This window comes from Protopterus annectens, chromosome 1.part1 (genome assembly GCF_019279795.1).
Source record: "Protopterus annectens isolate FY-2018-M chromosome 1.part1, PAN1.0, whole genome shotgun sequence".
NCBI lineage: Eukaryota > Metazoa > Chordata > Ceratodontiformes > Protopteridae > Protopterus > Protopterus annectens.
Genome location: NC_056726.1, coordinates 1,254,960,430 through 1,254,979,917, shown reverse-complemented (window position 1 = coordinate 1,254,979,917; position 19,488 = coordinate 1,254,960,430). Strand labels below are relative to the sequence as shown.

Sequence of the window (19,488 nt, the reverse complement as noted above, 5' to 3'; positions counted from 1 at the left end):
CACAGCTTGATGAGATGCTGAAGTATGTCTCTGTCCACCCGGTAGTGCTCTACTATCTCCAGATCATATGGCCCTGGTAGGTTACCCTGGGTCTGAACACTCTTCTCCTACTCCTTGGTCTGTGGCGAATGTCAGCATTATCCCACTCTCCGCCCTCAGCCTCTAGCACATACTGGTGGGTCAAAGCAAGGGCAGCCCTTAACATTTTTCCAGTTAAAAGTCCGCCACATGTATACACAAATGGTGCAGAATTTGTGGTGTTTCCATACTTTATATTGTGGTGCTGCAGATGCTGCCTATATGATTGGCTGACTATGATACTTTCCAGGTGCCACCTATATTACCCATGGCTTTGATTTGGCCACTGTGAGTGTTAGAGGCATTGCTGGTAATTTGTGCATGATTGTCTTTATTCTGCTGTTGCCTTTTTTATAATTCTTTTTACTTACATCTCCTCCCACTTTCCGCTATGCAGCCACCTACCAGCTATATTAATGAGTGCTTTCAGTGGCTCATTGTGTGTTGCAGTATCCCATATTGCTGTTTGTACTGCATTTCCCTCATTCTTCTATTTCCTTTTACTTCTCCTGTGTCCTTCATGTTTAATCCCTGGCCCATTTAGCTATTATAAACAGCAAGAAATGGCACTCCCCTGGCCGTGAACATGCTGCTCAGTTCATTGAATTAGACTATACAGCCTCAGACACACTCCCTCACTTAGCTGTGCTTAGCTAAGCAGAAACCCGGCCAACAGAGCTCCAATGTGCTTAGAGCAAGCATGACACACACCCTTTTTGGGTTTATATTACCAGAGCGAAAGTCCCTTTGAGCGAATACCAAAACACCGACATGTGAACGCGTGAACCACGAAAATATTGAACGCACTGAACTGCAAAATTTTAAATCTCGAACTGTCATAGTCAGCTAACACCACCACCCGCTACATACTACCTACCCAAACAAAATAAATAAACCACATACATACACTAACCAAACCCTACTTCTAACCCTAAAGTAAAGCACCAAAACCCTACTTCTAACCCTAGACTAAACCCCACATATACAACTATCTATGCACCATCCTTAACCCCTCCCTAACCCTAAGGTCCGTAACTACCACACACTTCCCCTATGAAAATATACACAAACAAAATAAATAATCCACATACATACATTTAACAAAACCCTACTTCTAATCCTACACTAAATCTTGCATACATTACCTATCTATGGACTTACCTTAACCCGCACCCTAAACCTAAGGTCCATAACTATTGCACCACTTACCTTATGGAGCTATACCACAGACGGGCCAACCATAGTAATTCAACATTTCCAAATTCACAGACTTGGACGTTCGCTGTAATGCCGGTTCGCGCAATACGTGTCGACGTTTACAGATTCGCTTAAACAGACTTTCGCTCTCGTAATAGGGACCCACCCTTTTCATGTCAGTTGCTCCTCCTGTTTATACGGTGGTGTTAGAGCACCTACATGGTTAGGTGCAGTGTGACACTTAGGTGAAATTTGTGATTTCGGTTTAAGTCCCCTCATTAACATACCCCACTGCCTTAAGCCCTAGTCATTGCACTACACATGAGCCTTCCCCCTTAACAACCACTGTTCCCTGCATTGTTTACTTTCTGCATGCTATTGCCTATAATGGCAAAAATGCAGAATTCACTACTGTTCATGTTTGCTCCCTTAAGTTTACATTTCTGGCCCCCCCTCCCACTAGCATACCACTTCCCATTCACTCAGTGGCTGAGATCGGCCAAAAAAATAAATGTTTAAATTTTATTTTTTGAAGTAGTTTTGCATGCCAATGGCCATATATTTGGCCATTGACATGCATAACCACTTTAATACATGCTTTATTGTGCGCTGACATGCCTCTGTTGTGTTTTTTGCAGAAATGTATTCGGTTAGTAACTGAATACATTTCAGAAACTAACACTGTTCCTGTACAGAGACCCGGCAGGTTGGTGTGTCAGTAAATCAGCTCATTTATATGGTTTTCACCAGCAAATGAGGTGATTAGTATCCTGCATGGCGTTCCATGCAGTAACAGTGTAGGGCCACATGTGCACATTAAAATGGCACGATCGTGGATTGCTAAGTGGCCATTTTCTGTGCAGGAGTGGCTACACTGCTCCTGCATGGAAAATAACCCTTTGTGAATCCTGGGACACATCTTCCTTGTTTTGGCGTGTATAGACATGGAAATTCTTACACATATGCTTTTTTCACCCCACACAGATTAGCAATAATGTACAAGAAAGATGAGTTGAAATGTTGGAGATGCGTACATCCTGATGTTGACTGGATACATGTGGTTGTTAATTGTAAAATAATTTCCCCATTTTGGTTAGACTTTAAATATCTTTGTAAAGGTTTATGGAATGACAACTGCATAATCTCTGACTCCCTTATTCTTTTCAATGTTCTTGTTCCTGAAGTCATTCCTAGAAATCACATATTTTTACTGTGGACAATCTTCTCTATAGCAAAGAAAATTGTTACTAAAAACTGGAAATCCCAATCTGCTCCTGTCTTTAAAATTGAAATATATTTGTAGAAATGAGATTACTACTATAAAAGCAAGAATGAATAACACAACTTGTCATTTAATTACATGGAAGAGATTGTTTAACCATTTAGAAAAGTGTTTTCCTATGTATATTATTTCTTGGGATAGTCCGACTGGATGCATGTCAATTTTCAGTGGAGGCCTGGGGAGAAAAGCTCCACACATAAATGAAACCAATACAATACAATGCAATACAGCAAACATTAAGTAAATAGAGTACGAGACACATTGTTTATACAATTTTTTTTTTAAATCAGGACTGTGCACCATGCAGAAAATAGCATATTAAAATTCTGCATTAGGTCATTAAGTATGTAAGGTACAGTTGGTGTAGTGTTTTTAATTCCCAGAGATTATGCTAGTCAGGTTTAGTACAGGAGCATAGCCAGTGAAAGTGAACATTTTTTTTGAGGTTATCTTTGAATAATTTAATTGAGGCTTGATGCATCAGGTCAGCAGGGAGCTTATTCCAGGTTTTGCCAAATTAGTTGGCAAACAAGGCAGCTGAGTTATTGGATTTGATTGTTTTTACCATCAGTTGATTGAATGAACAAAGTTTTCTGTGATTACTATATAGGGTGATAATATTTTTGAGAGCTGGAGTGTTATCAGGGTGATACAGTGCTTTATGAGCAGCTATGAGCTGGTTGGTTTTAGTAGGGAAGGTAGTTCCATCCACCCTAGAAGATTTAGATTACGACAGTGGTGTGTCCTATAGGTTGACCAAGTGGCAAATCTAGCGATATGATTGCAACAGCAGGAAAGTTTGTTAATTACCGTAGTGTGCAGGTTTGTGAAAAGTGGGGAGGTATAGCGGAGTGTAAATAGAAGATGAGAATGGGTAATAGCAGTTCTGGCAAGAGGAGTCAGAAAAGGTTTGTACCTGTATAGGGATCCAAGTTTTTTGTGCACTGTTTTAATCGTTTGATTAACATGTGCATCAAATGTAAGTTTGTTGTCTATTATGACTCCCAGGAGCTTGGTTTGGGCTATGGGGGAGATAATGGCCCCATTGTTAGATATCATGGCAATGTTTGTAGGATTGGACCTGTGAGTGGGAGTGAAAAGTAGCAGGTTAGTTTTTTTAGGGTTTAATAACAGACATCGATTAGTGAGCCAATTTTCAAAAGTATTGAAGGTACTCTGGGTGAAAGACAGCAGTTCTGCTTGAGAGGTGGCTGAGCAGATCAACATGGAGTCATCTGCATATTGGATACAAGTTGTGTTAGGGATAGTGGAGGAGAGGTCATTGATAAACAAGGAGAACAGAAGGGGTCCAAGTATTGAACTCTGTGGGACTCCTAAGGTGATGGGTAGATAGGATGATAACTTATCTTACCAAAGGACATCCTGTTGACATCCAGATAGATAGGACTGAAACCATTGAAGGGTGTGGTTGTGTAAGGTGAAGACTTTGAGGACATGGTTGAGTAATTGATGGGTAACCATGTCAAAGGCCTTGGATAGATCTAGAAAGACAGTGGAGGAAAGTAGGTTGGTATTGCGGTTATGGTTAATGATATTAGAGAAAGAGAGAAGAGCTGAGGTGGTGCTGTGGTATGGCCTAAAGCCATGCTGAGAGTCAGCCAGCTGATTCCTTTGAGTAAGGTGTTGCATGAGTTGTTTATGGACACAGTTTTCCATTATTTTAGCTAGTGGAGATAGAATGGCAATGGGTATAAAGTTTGATAATTCTATGGAATTCCCACCTGTGTGTACAGGTATAACGTGGGACACTTTCTAGATTGAGGGAATGAAAGCTTCAGATAGAGTTCTATTTATCAAGATAGAGATTGGGTAATCTATAACGTCAGCTGTCAAATACTCTGCTGGGAGGATGTAGCAGCAAGAGTTGTAGGTTTTAATTTCTTGAGAAGACTTCAGATTAGAGTGATGGGAACAGGTTGAAAGCTAAAGGAGAGAGGGGGATTAGTTGTTTCATTATCTAAGATAGAGGTGGTAGGAATAAGTTAGCTAGCCAGGGACTAAATAGTTTCAAGAAGCTATTGAAGGTATTTGCAATGTCTACTGGTAATTTGTGAGTAGATGCAGCTGGGGTGGGAGTAGCAGTGTGCCCTGGGTGCAGAAAACTGTTTAAACCGGTAAAGAACTTTTGGGGTTTGTTATAGTTTTTCTGCTGTAGTTGGAGATGAAAGTTTTTCTTGTCAAGGATGATGGATTTTTTGGTATTGTTCCTTAGTTTTCTATATCTAAGTTGGTGCTGTGGGTCTTTGGTAGCATGCCAAGTGTCCCATGCTTTATTTCTAAGTATGATTCTTGATTTAGTGTCTTGAGAGCCAAGGTGCAGTTTTTGTTTTGATTCTTATGGAGTGAGAAGGGGCATGGGAGTTAAGGATGACTAGGAATTTGCTATTAAAGTATTCCACTGCATCATCTAGTGGTAGTAGTTTAAGGAGAGACCAATTGCAAGCTCTAAACTCATTTTGGAAGTTGCTGAGATTAAAGTTTTTGGTGTTTCTTACTGTTCTGTGAGTAGGTAATTGGGGGTTAACTGCTTTGAGCTTATATAGAGTATATAGTTTATCTGTTCTTTTCTTGTTTTTACATTGTTAAATCATTGTGCTATAAAATGAATAAAAACATTGAGAAAAAAAGATGTAATTTCAGGTGGGATCAAGTTACAAGGAGAAAGAGTAGATGGTGTTCCCTTTTGTGGCCTAAAACAAACTCTAAATCTGTATGCTAGAGTGTTAGCTATATTTGTTTACTCTGTTATAGTGCTACCATTTTATTCTCATGTTCTACTTTCCTGTTTCCTATCCTTCATTTTTCTTGGATGCAGTTGTAGAACACCTTATCAGTGTTATCCTTCTTGATAACAAATTTTACCTCAAATTAAGTTTTCCTACATTTGATTTTTTTAGTGGGTTAGCTTTGATACAGTTAAACCTGACCTTGTTACATTGGGTTGGATAGAGTCTGAAGGCTTTGTGTGCTCTTTCCTTTCAGTGTAATAATTTGTTCATTTTGAAACTTTGCCAATAAGGATTATTGCAGAATTATCCAATATTTTTATGCCTGAAAGGGTGGAACGCTGTGAATGATTCATCGGTAGGATGTGGGGCCTAATAATGTGGTGCTCTTTAGCCAAGGCAAGGTAATTGTTCAGGGCACTATGACTGCCAGATGAAAAGTTCTTGAAGATGCTATCATTTTTTATTAGGTTTGGTTAGATGTAAATAAGGAATTCATGACATTGTGATCAGAGTGAAATGGAAGGTGGGTACAATGTGTTATTTGTCACAGCTGGTATTGGTGTTTCAAAGAATGATACTAAGAAACTAAATATGTTCTTTCCCCAGCTGGCTTTTTTACTGTCTGTCTGGCATTGTTAAATTTTATAAAGCTTAGTAGTTCTTTTGTGCTTGGTCATAGATTGAGGTATACTTTCTAAGTCAGTGGAGGGATAATTTAGGTCACTAAGCAGAAAAGCAGGTTATTTTATGAGGAGAATGATATGCTTATCAAAGTTGTACCTTTAAAGCCCTTTTAACTTATATGACAAGGGACTTGCCATTGACCTCCTTTATTCTGAAAGTAGAAATGCCACCACAATAGTGGACATTTGCTGCCATTCACTGAACAGTGACTAGGATTATCACCCTTTCAAATATCGTAGTGAGACAGTTTTAGTGAAAGGTGTTTTGTAAGACAATGTTTACTTTCAGATGAAGGTGTGTATATATGGGTCCCCTTCACTACACCGACACACCACAAAGCCGACACCCAAAACACAGAGACCAAAAGACCAATGAAGCAGATGATCAACAAGGTGAAATCCGACAGCTGAAACACCGACATGGGCAATGTGTGAGCGCCACTCGATAAGTGTGCGTTAGTGAGCGTTTTAGGGTTAGGGAGCGGACAGGTAAGTGTGCGATAGTGAGGGATTTAGGGTTAGGGTGCGGGAAAGGTGAGTGTGCAGTAGTGTCGGACTTAGGGTTAGGGTGCGGGTGATGGACTGTAGTTTTAGGGGCGGGTTAAGTGAGTTAGGGTTAGGGTGTGGGTAGGGTGAGTGTGCGATAGTGACGGACGTTAGGTTTAGGGGTGGGTTAAGCGAGTTAGGGTTAGGGTGCGGGTAGGGTAAGTGTGCGGCAGTGTCAGACCTTAGGGTTAGGGCTTGCGTTAAGGTTAGTGCATATATAGTTGTGTGTAATGTGTAGTTTATGTTTTGTGTGTTGGTGTTTTGGGTGTCGGTGTTATGGTGTTCGGTTTTGTGAGTTGTCGGTATTGTGTGTTTTCGGTCTTTTGGTCTCGGTGTTTTGGGTGTCGGCTTTGTGGCGTGCCGGTGTAGTGAAGGGGACCCATGTGTGTGTGTGTATATATATATATATATATATATATATATATATATATATATATATATATATATACACATACATGCATACACACATATATATATATATATATATATATATATATATATATATATATATATATATATATATATATATACACATACATACACACACATACATATATATATATATATATATATATATATATATATATATATATATATATCTATAGAAAGAGAGAGAGATAGATATACGTGTGTGTAAAAAAAACATTTTCAACATTTGATCCATGTGTTTAATGGTTGATCCATGTGTTTAATGGCAAAAAAGTATTTGCTTATTTGCCATTCAAACACATTGTAAATCTGCATTGTGTTTTTTTGTAGCTGTACTTTTGACGTTGTGCACATTGCATATACGGCTTTCAACAAAATTAAGGTAAACCATATGTATGTATGTATATGTCTATATATATATATATATATATAGATATATATATATATATATATATATATATATATATATATATATATATATATATATATATATATATATATATATATATAGCAAGCTTTTTTTGACTGAAGTGTTTGACACAATAATCAAGGCAAAACCAGATTTAGGTTATCTGGCCCCATGTGCAGTTTTCCTTTAAACAATATCAATCTTAAAAGGATTGGTAGAAACACTATACACATCAATGCACTCCTTGAGGACCTTTAGGATCTATTTGCAAACTAAACATGCATCATACATATGAATGGTTATTCAATTAAATATGTAGAAGTTGCATTTTATAAATTAATTATATAACCATGAATTCAGAAAGAAACCTAGTGCTCGTGTTAAGGGCTGTCGTAAAAGTCCTTGTTTGTATGATGTATTTTTTTCTGATTCAGAGACACATTAGGTGCCATGAAGAAAGATGTCATTAATGACTAATTTGCATGTATTTGAAGTGCCTCAAGTACAGGTCTACACTTTTCTGCCATAGCTAACATTGGAGTCCAATGCATCATGTTAGCACAGACTACACACACACACCACATACCCCATAGCTGTCCCTGCTGCCAGAACATCCAAATTTTATCCTTTTTCCATGCCCTGGTAATTTCCAGATAATTATAGTCCGTCCTTAATGCCAGGCATTTGAAGTTTGTACTTCACATCCTTCAGTAAATTTATTGTAGTGCAAAAGCTAGTATCCTAGCAAAGTCTTAAGCTGGTAGGAGGAATAATTAAATTTTGTCTATGATTTTTTCCTATCATTAATTTTCCCTTTCTCTCTATGTCTTGCACTATGAGGCCAAGAAGTGTGCTTAATGATCCATGTCCCTCTCCTTTGTAACAAACTGTTGGAGGCATTGAATAAACCTGAGATTCTCATTATATGCTACAAAATCCCTGCTGCATTTACTTAGCAGTCAGTACAGTAGGTTAATGCTGTAACTTTGTGTGCCAAGGGTGCAGAGTTGACTCTCTTTCCCGCATTGCACTTGAAGCATTTTTTCTTAGCACTTACTGAGTTTAGGGTTGTGCAGAGGACAAATATATTTAGTGACAGGGTACAGGGATAGAATCACTTTTACTATCATTTAAGGTACACCTATGGCATCTCTGGTGTCTAGTGGCTCCCTGCACCATTCTTTTAATTAAGTGCCTTTAAGGCATGCTGTATTGAGTATCCCTCATGCCTAGTGTTCACACTGATCCACATCTTCCAAGTTATCCCTATGGCTAGTGGTTCCCCCACCCATGATCAGTGTTAGGTTTTAAGTGCCACTAAGGCACAAGATGCCACAGTTAGTTCCTGATGTTTAATGTTTTCTCACAATACACATAGTGTTGAAGTGCCTTTCAGGCGCATTATGCAGAATAATCAATGGTGTCTAGTGTTCCACCAACTCTGTGTGCTGTTATCACAAACAGCTAGGAGTGGCTGTTCTAATAGGTGATTCTCTGAATTGTCTGGCTACATAAATGCCTTACCACAGGCAGTTCTAGGTGAGATCATATGGATAAAATAGCATATGCCTCTCTCCAGGATGCCTCATTAGCAGAGACAGCCCACTTGCAGTGTTGCATTTTTTTATGTAAAAGCACTGCAGTAGGGTTATCACTAAATTCCAAAAAGTTACTGTGAAGACCATCTCTCCAAATCTATATAGAAATGACATTGTCACCATTACTGCTCATGGTGACAGTACGACTGTGCAAAAGTAGCTTTATTTTCATTTTCTGCCATGTGTGGTAATATGGACTCGCAATGTAAGCAAAATTGTCAGATTTCCTCAGGCAACACTAATGCAGAGGCAAAATGCTGTTTCAATGTTAAATATGTTTGTGGGTTCATAGGTATTTACTAGGCTAATGACCACAAGGACCTTTTTAAGTCTAGCCATGCATTCCAAATCTCTGACAAGTTCTGGCACCCTTGATAATTGTAAGCAGGAGCTTAGGAGATGAGACATTTACAAGCAGGGCCCTGGTAGATGAACCATTTACAGGCTGCCTGTGTCCAACAGAGACATAGGTGCCAAACTAAGGATGAATTTCCTGTTCCCCATCTAACTGTCCAAGTTAGATTTGAATTGGGTTAGGGAGGAACTCTGCTTCACATGGAAGGGGAGCCTGTTCGAGAGATGGGGCAGTCTTTGGGATCCATACCTGTCCCTCCAGTAGGTCTCATTTATATAACAAGCAAGGTTTAAGTCTTTAGAATGGGTAATTTTGGTGCCGTTTGTTTTGTGGATATGCAGGAGGTCCATCAGAGTGGGGTCTAACAATGCCCTGTATGCCAGACATAGATCTCCCCTCAACAACCTGTAGGAGACAGAATAAAGGGATAGGGCTTTGAGGTTGTCTGCATAGGGCATGTTACTCATATGTCTTGTATTATTTTGTGATGAACCTCCATGGACATTCCAGTTGTTGAATATTCATGGTTAGGTACATACTAAAGGGGGCATTGTACTCAATGATAGGTCTGATGAATTCCAGATACAGTGGAACAATTACTTCTTTGGACCTAGAATTAATGCCTTTGTTTATAAGTTGGCAAGCATAGGATGATTTTCTTACTACTGTAGACAAATGATGGTCAAATGCTAGATTACTGTTGATGTGTATTCCTAAGTCCCTGACTACTGGTTCCTAAGCTATCTTTCTGACAGACAACAAGAAGTATGATGGAAATCCCAACTTTCACCACTTCTGCCTGTCTCAGTCTGAGTTCCCCAAGGATCCATACTAGGGCCCCTTCTTTTCAACATCTTCTGTAATGATCTCACCCCATCCACAAAACATGCTAAAGTAGTTCAGTATACGGACAATTCCACTTTAATCTGCTCAGCAGATACCTTACCAGACCTCCAAATAGTAGTCCAACAAGCTTTTAATAATATCGAAACATATCTAAGTAAATCACAACTAATCCTCAACCCCAAAAAGACACAGTTAATGCTATTTACCAGTAGCAAGCAATCATCTACCACCCCTCCTTTCACCATTCTCTCAGCAAACAACAAAGTCATCCAACCTGTTGAGCACACAAAACTCCTTGGTGTGACTATCGACAACAAACTCAGATTTGACAAACACATAGCCATCACAATTAAGAAAGTCCACGTCAAACTTGGCTCACTCTACAGAAGCAAGACATTCCTCACTGACAATACCAGACTAGCCATATCCAAAACCTTCCTCCTTTCTACGTTTTCTTATGCTTTCCCTGTTTACCAAAATTAACCAAATTGGAAACTTACTCCAACAAAATAGCCCATTTTACAGCCAGCCTTTCCCATCAAACCCACCATTGTATTGCTCTACATAAATTTAATTGGCTCAAGCTACCTAACTTTCTCCATCTCTACCAACTTAAATTCACACACAGTATCATCTTCCATCCTGACAATTGCCCATCTCTCAAGGAACTTATTGCTCCCTACTCATGCCCACAAAGTCTAAGATCTGCAGACAGAAACTTTCTCACAGTAAACAAAGCTAACAACACTCATGGTGAAGCCCTATTCTCAAATCAAGTAGCCAAATTATGGAACGCTCTACCCCACACCCTCCAAAACATACATGAATCTACCAATTTCAAACAACTACTATTTGAACATCTATCCAAAAACTATCATTGCTCCTGCACCAAACCTGACTGACTAAATATCTATAACTTTCTCGTCACACTGTCCACTCCTTACTTCATTTTCTCGCTCTCCTAAGTGTTACTTCTACTCAAAAAGTATATGTAAAGGAAATCTCATTTGTTCATAACTATTATTTAATATGTACACAGTACTAATTTTATTATTCTTGCAATAATCTTTACTGAAATGCTTGTGTGTTTTTCTTTTTGAACTTGTATCTACTAGAAGTACGAACAGTGTTTGGCTTCACAGAGGGGTTCCCAGTGGGAACGGGTGTACACCAGGGTTCAGCTCTGAGCCCACTGCTGTTCCTATTGGAGATGGACTACATTAGCAAAGAGGTTGGAGGGGACAGATCAACTTAGCTGCTATATGCAGATGATGTAGCAGTACAGGCAGATTCTGAGCTAGATCTTCACAAAGGATAGGAGAATGGAATGCAAATCTGAAGGCACATGGGATGATGAATCTAAGCACAGATAAGATGGTGGTAATAGCAGCAAATTGGGGAAATCAGAAGAAGCTGAGAATAGAGATAGAAGGGAAGATAGTGGAACAGGTAAACAGCTTCAAGTATCTGGGAGGGGTGGTTGAGGAGAAGGGTAGTCTTAATGAAAAGGTCAAAGCTAGAATCAGAGGGACTGCATCCAACTGGCATAGAGTATCAGATGTAGTCTATGACAGAAGAATGCCAAAGAAGCTGAAAAGTAAGCTGTACAAGACAGTGGTGAGACCAGTACTACTGTATGGTACAAAAACCTGGGAAGGAGAGGCAGGACAGTTCAAGAAGCTAGAGGTAATGGAAATGAAGTGCCTGAAAAAGGTGGTAGGATGCACACTGTGGGACAGGTGAAGAAATATGCCTAGAGCATAAATATGCATAAGAGCAGAAGCCAAAGTAGCTCTGATTGCAGAAAAGATCAAAGAGAACAGATTACAGTGGTTTGGGTACATGTGTAGAAAAGCAGAAGACAATCTGGTGAGGATGATTTGGGACAGACAGGAAGAAGGTAAGAGGAAGTGAGGACATCCAGCAAAGAGGTGGCTGGATTGTGTGAAAGAAGATCTGTGATAGCCAGGCAGGAGTGTTGAAGAAGGCAGGAGTGTAGCACTGAATCGAGAGAGTTGGCGACAGTTAACATAATACCCTGACCCCATGTAGAAAAAATGGGAAAAAGGGGTCTGATAATGATGATGATGTACTAGAAGACAGTTTTGAATACTCCTTTGTATAGACTAACCAGATGATGTATATTCTGCATCTTACTATCTGTATACTACTGTTATATCTAATTATTGTATTTTGCTTATATTTCTGTGGAGCTTTTCTCCCCGGACCTCCAATGAAAGTGGGGTTCTGGCCCAGTCTGACTTTCCTGGTAAACAAATGTAAATACATTCAACAAAAGAAAAAGTCTGTATTACCACAGCCAAATAACCAGCGACACTTGTTCTGTATAGAAATCTGGAATTTCTACCACAATACGAAGATATGAAGCACAATATAAATTTCACCAATGAAAACTGCTGGTACACAGATACAAATCTGTATAATTCCACAGCATTTGTACAATATAAAACACAACACAGTATAAACTTCACAAGTAAAACTCCTAGCACCTTGGCCACACTAGCCTTTACAGAGTAAAATGCTCGCTCTGAGCATAGTAATTTATATTTAATTTAAAACTAATTAATCAATTAACTATTTGAAACATTTTTTTTTAAAGCAGAAACAACTTCATTTTAAAACTGTAATGACAAAAATTAAATAAAACTTTGCCAATGACATTCTTTGTTTAATCCAATCAGTTGCAAAGTATTATATTTCATTATAAAAATTGATTCTTTTTTTCTTAATAAATATTTTAATAAATCTTCATTAGAAAAATACACAGAAATATGTTCCAATACTGTTACTTGTAAACTGTCAAAATTACCCTTGTGAACTGAATTAAAATGTTCTCCTACAGGGCTAGTCATTTTTTTTATTTTTTATGTCCCTAACATGCTCTTTAATTCTTTCACCCAAACTTCTCTTGCTTTCACCAATATAAAAGCAATTACAAGAACATTTTATTGCATATATAATACCTTTAGTTATGCAAGAAAAATAACCCTGCATTTGAAATTTTTTCCCATTGATATAATGAAATGTGGGTACCAAATATTGGCAGATAGAACACTTGCCACAAGAACTTGTACCCACACTTTTCACATTATTTATTATCGATTCTTTAGGTCTATTATATCTACTATGTACAATAAAATATTGTATGTTACGTCCCCTTTGATAGGATATTCTCAAATCTATGTCAGACAAGCTATGTATTTGTCCCTTGGTTATTCTCCAATATTGTTTTAATATCTTATTAAATCTTTCTAAAAAAACTGTATACTTAGTAACAAAAAACATACTGTTATTATCTGATGTTAAATTACCATTAACTTTATAAACCTTGTTTTTCGTCACTCTATTAATATTATAATTTTCATAAATTTTTTATATAACTATCCACTATATTTTGTTCTTCATACCCTCTATCTAGAAGCATTCTAAATGTTTTTATTGCTTCCTCTTTAGAATTGTTAATATCACTACATAGCCTCCTAATTCTTAATAATTCTCCATACGGAATAGAGGCCAAGGTGTATGATGAATGACAGCTAGTCGCCTGTAACATTAAATTTTGTTGATCAAACTTTCTATGTATACTAGTTCTAATTCTCTCGTTATTTATTCCCTCAGCTGTAACATCCAGAAAATTAACTTTCGTATCAACTTGCGCTTGGTCATATTTAATACCAAATTTATTATTATTCAAAAAATCTAAAAACTGTGTTACTTGTTCCTTACCATCATAACATATAAAAATAAGGTCATCTATAAACCTAAAGTAATATTTAACATATTGTTGAAAAAATGTACTTCTATATATATATATGAGTATTTTCCATGAATCCCATAAACATATTGGCATACATGGGGGCAAATGCTGCCCCCATAGCTGTGCCTTATTTCTGTTGATAAAGATTTCCATCAAACTCAAATATATTGTTGTTTAAACAGAAATGCACCAACTCTTTAATATATTCTGTTCTGGGATTGTCTCCCAGAAAAAAATGTATAGCTTCCAGTCCATATTTATGCTGAATATTAGTATACAGATTGGTTACATCTATAACTATGAAGTACATATTTCTTAACCATATCAGATCTTTTATTCTGTCCAAAAAGTCAAAAGTATCTTTTATATATGAAGGAAGTTTAATTACTTCCTTAAGCAACACTTCATGTAAAAGACATCCTATATTGTGTGTAAAATATCCCATAGCCGAAACTATAGGATGCCCTGAGGGATGTCGTAAATTCTTATGAATTTTTGGTACACAGAAGAATCTTGCAACTGTGTTTTCCTTATTAATAATTTTTTTTGTTGCTTCTGAGGCTAAAAAATAATGCAACCTCACTCCATTATTAATTAGTGCTTGAAATTCTTTTTGAGCTTGTTCAAAAACAATAATATCCACCTTCTTATAAACTTCTACGTTATTCAAATGTTGCATACACATTTCATAATACATATCTGAATTCATTACAACTAATTTACCCCCCTTATCAGAAGGTTTAAAAACTATATTGTCATTTTTTCCAAGCTTATTCAGCTTGTTCCATTCATTCTTTGTTAAATTATAACACTTACTTATGTTGTCAAATTCATGTAACTCTTTTTCAATCACTAAATTCATAGCATTATTGAACTTTAAAATATTGACATTCTTAAATGGTGGCATAAATGTACTCAACTGATATCTTACTTGTATCTAATAAAGTATATGCATTACTCTCTATATCTGAATTACGTGAATAAAAACTACTATCACTAGATGAATCAGAAATGTTGTCGGTCAAACTCATATGATGTAATTCACTGTTATAAAAATAGTCTTTCAAGTGCATCTTCCAAATTAATCTAAACATTTCCATTTTAAGTTCATGCACTCTGGGAAAAACAGTTGGAATGAATTTTAACCCTTTCTGTAGGACTGAAATTTCATCATTGTCAAATACATAATTGGATAAATTAATTATATAAGAATCTAATGTATCATGGTCTGTTCTTAAATTGACTACTTTATGCAATACCTGTTCAATGAGTCCATCTACTGTGTTTGTATGGGCCTTGGCCCTGGTCCCTGTTGTTGGCATGTCCCTGCCACCATCTTTTTCTCGTGCCATATTCCACTGTACCTAGCCCTCGAAAATTAGATTGAAAAGATTCCGTGTCGCCAGGTCTATGTAGAGGGGGGTATTCTTTATCAATACGCTCTTCTTCTTCTAAAGAACATGCCCCACTTTCTGCAGAATATGCATTGTAATTGCTTTGTTGACCCTGGGTTTTCTGGTTTTGAAAACTCACTTTGCGTCACTTGGATTGAGAATTAGTTGACAAAATAAAAGCCTTCTTCTTCTCATAATCACGTAAGTCTCATTGCAATTTATTCTTTTTTCTTTGTATCAGTTCCTTCTCATAGGAAGCTAGACGATCATTGATATTCATCAAAAAAGTCTCCAATGCCAAATCTGATGTTGTCTTCGCCACTTCCTCACACAATTTCTTAGTTTCTTCCAAGATTTTATTTCTTTTGTAGTTGTCTCTTTCTATTAGAATGGCTACCCATTCCATACTACATCTGTGTGCCGCAGCTATCCATCTATCTTAGAACCTTTGTTCCTGCTCCTCCATTGGTTCAAATGGAGTCGAAGGACTTTTAATAGCTCTCAGCCCTCTAGGTGTTATTTGTAGTTCCTGGTTTCTTGTTAAACTATTCAAATTGTAAAATGTAGCCGTTTGTTTTAACAATAACTTTTCTAATTGGCAACAAAGTTCTTGAGCTACAGGAGAAGTAGACAATTCAGTCCGCTTACCCACTGATGCAAAGGGGTTAACAGTTGTATGAAGCCTTGATTCTTCCCATTTTTTATACACATTGTTCCAGTTGTTAAATTGCTGTTCTACCGGACCATTGTTCTGTTGATTATTAACCTCCTCACCACTGTTGGTCACAGTTCTGGAATCATTAGAAACATTGACAGTCTCATTTCTATGGGTAAATTCCGACCCTGCTTCTCGAAAAACATGGGGCAAAGACAAAAAAGAGTCACTGGCCATGTTGTTCCAAAAAACACTCAACAAAAGAAAAAGTCTGTATTACCATAGCCAAATAACTAGCGACACTCTATCTGTATAGAAATCTGGAATTTCCACCAGAATACGAAGATATGAAGCACAATATAAATTTCGCCAGTGAAAACTGCTGGTACACAGATACAAATCTGTTTAATTCCACAGCGTTTGTACAATATATAACACAACACAGTATAAACTTCACAAGTAAAACTCCTAGCGCCTCGGCCACACTAGCCTTTACAGAGTAAAATGCTTGCTCTGAGCATAGTAATTTATATTCAGTTTAAAACTAATTAATCAATTAACTATTTGAAACACTTTTTTTAAAGCAGAAACAACTTCATTTTAAAACTGTAAAGAAAAAAAATAAATAAAACTTTGCCAATGACATTCTTTGTTTAATCCAATTGGTTGCAAAGTATTATATTTCATTATAAAAATAGATTCTTTTTTTCTTTTTTTCTAAATAAATATTTTAGTACCAGTAGTACTAAGCTATGAACCTATGAACCTAGTAAATCTTCGTTAGAAAAATACACAGAAATATGTTCCAATACTGTTACTTGTAAACTGTCAAAATTACCCTTGTGAACTGAATTAAAATGTTCTCCTACAGGGCTAGTCATTTTTTTATTTTTTATGTCCCTAACATGCTCTTTAATTCTTTCACCCAAACTTCTCTTGCTTTCACCCAAATTCCAGATTTCTATATAGAACGAGTGTCACTGGTTATTTGGCTGTGGCAATACAAATGTAAATACATGTTGTGATGCCCCTACACTGGCCAAGTAATCAAAGAGCCTCAATCCTCACCACTAACACCAGTGAGGGACGTGCACATTGGGAGGATGACAAGTACACACAGTAAAGTACAATTTCTATTAAGAGCACAGAGAGATAACAGTCAGTCTGGGGCTGGTTTCTCCCTCTTTCGTCAGATCCTCAATGAGACTCTCCTCTGGCACAGCTATAGGATTAAGATCTTAGCTGAGTGGTCAAGCCAAAACCTCCAACACCCTCTTTGTCCAATCAGTGCTTTGTGTCCCTGCCCAAGTAGCTGATAAACATGCACTTTGAGATTTGATTTATATACAAACACACAGACACTCCTGGGGAAGGCTGGCACAGGTTTACTAGCTATGCCCCCTTCTGTCCAGATTATAAGGTAGTTATCACTGCCACCAACCACCCTTACATATCAGCTACTATAAGGCCCTTACCAAAGGGTGACCAATTCTGTGCAATATACTATTATCCAAATGGTAAGTGTGACCAAGACTTGCAAGGCTGTTTGAGTGGCCTGTACAGTGTCACCAAATACATATGCAAGTACTCTCAGAGCTTAAATATCGCTAAATAAACCAGCCACAATTAAAAGGTTTAAATATATTCAATAATAAATAATTAAAAAAAGACAATACTCAATAACTCAGTACAGTGATTCCAGAGTTCAGAATCACAGGAAATATTTTAAAACATCACAGGGCAGTCTCACATAAATACATAACATATCTAAACTAATCTTACTATATTCCTATCGATCTCTAAGTGAGATTACTGTAACCTAGTACTTACTAATAGCAAGGCAGAAGTGCTCTTGAGAGGATGTTTCTAGGTCCAAAGACAAATGCAAAATGCCCAGTCTCTGAGAGGGTTTCCAAATTAATATCAAAACATTACTGTTGGGTCATCTGGATGGCATCACTCTTTGTCACCTCTGCCATCAGTTCCCAGGCTAACAGAAACTTACAATTTAGCACATCTGTGTCAAAAATACTTATCTCTCAGATGTTTGCCTAGAACTGGAAGTCGTAAAACAATTAAACACTTTTATATTTGAAACCTGCAATTATTTCTGTTTCCAGACAATAGAAAGATCTCCTAGGTGTAGACATTCTGTATCCTAGCCGAGATAAACACCATTGTAAAACTCTTTGCTTTTCTTGAGGGTTTGCAAGTTAACTCTTTATGTTCCAGCCTTTTCCATCAGGACATACACTTACATAGGCATACAGTTTATACACATTTCTGTTCTTTTCCAGCAGTGTATACTGTGGTTACATTCTTGAAGTTCAGTACAGAACATACAGTTCAACACACACTTCTGCACCAGTAGTTTAATATCCACATAACATATAGTTCTCTTACATTTGTAAGACAAGCATATGAATCATATTAATATTCACAAATGACATAGAATTATTTACAAAATTCAAGCTAGCTGGACTGGCAGTCTCACAATCCCCCCCCCCAAAAAAAACTCAAGCTATATTTTTAAGTGACCCTTGAGAAACATTGCATGAGAGGTTTCAGCCTATCTGGGGAATACCTTACCCCATTCCCTGTCTTGAGAGCCCATCTGCATTGGCATTGCTAACCCCATTTTGGAGCTGCACCATCATATCATATGCTTGCAAACTTAAGCTCCAACTTATGCATTTTGCTGGCTGGCTCAATGTAGCCATGTTAAGGGATTGTGGTCTGTAACTACAGTGAATTTCCTTCCATACAGATAAGGCTGATGTTGCTGCATTGTCCACAGTATAGCTAGACATTCCTTTTCTACATCTGCATAGCATTCCTCCCTGGGTTGGAGCCTATGACTGAGATAAACCACTGGGTGCTCTTCTCCCTCTGAAGAAATCTGGCTAAGTACAGCCCCCACCCCATGGTTTGAAGCATCCACCTGCACAACAATTTTTTTTGCTGTAATCTGGACTGGCTAACACAGGGGGTCCTCCCAAAACTCCTTTAAACATCTGGAATGCCTGCTCACATGCTGGAGTCTAGACTATCTTATTTGGCCTGTTTTTCCTTGTCAGGTCTGTGAGGGGAGCAGCTAGGGTACTATAACTGGGCATGAACGTTCTGCTATACCCTGTTGTCCCTAAAAATGCCCTAACCTACTTTTTGGTAACAGTGGCAGGCCATGCCTGAATGGCTTCCACTTTGGCAGGTGCTGGTCTGATCTTACCACTCCCCACTCTATGTCCCAGGTAGGCGACCTCTGCCATACCCACCTGATATCTGCTAGGCTTAATGGTCAATCCTTCTGTAGTCTGCCCAGCACCTCCCTGACATGCTGAAGGTGCTCTTGCCTGAAATGATTGCAGATGGCAATATCATCTAGGTAAGCAAGGGCAAAATCTCCTGCTTCTGCTGGGATATGATCTACCAGCCTCTGGAAAGTTGCTGGGGCGTTTTTCATTCCAAACAGCATCCTTGTGAACTCA

At 37.8% G+C, this 19,488-nt stretch overlaps 1 protein-coding gene across 1 annotated transcript in view; it reads right to left on the bottom strand.

Annotated features, from left to right (window-relative positions):
• LOC122816047 (1-phosphatidylinositol phosphodiesterase-like) overlaps positions 1-15,303 on the bottom strand; it is a 79,076-nt gene extending 63,773 nt beyond the window's left edge. Inside the window, exon 1 of the mRNA XM_044088876.1 lies at positions 15,211-15,303. Within this exon, the coding sequence (XP_043944811.1) occupies positions 15,211-15,303 (93 nt within the window). The remainder of the gene's footprint in view (positions 1-15,210) is intronic.
• Between the last annotated feature and the right edge of the window lie 4,185 nt (positions 15,304-19,488).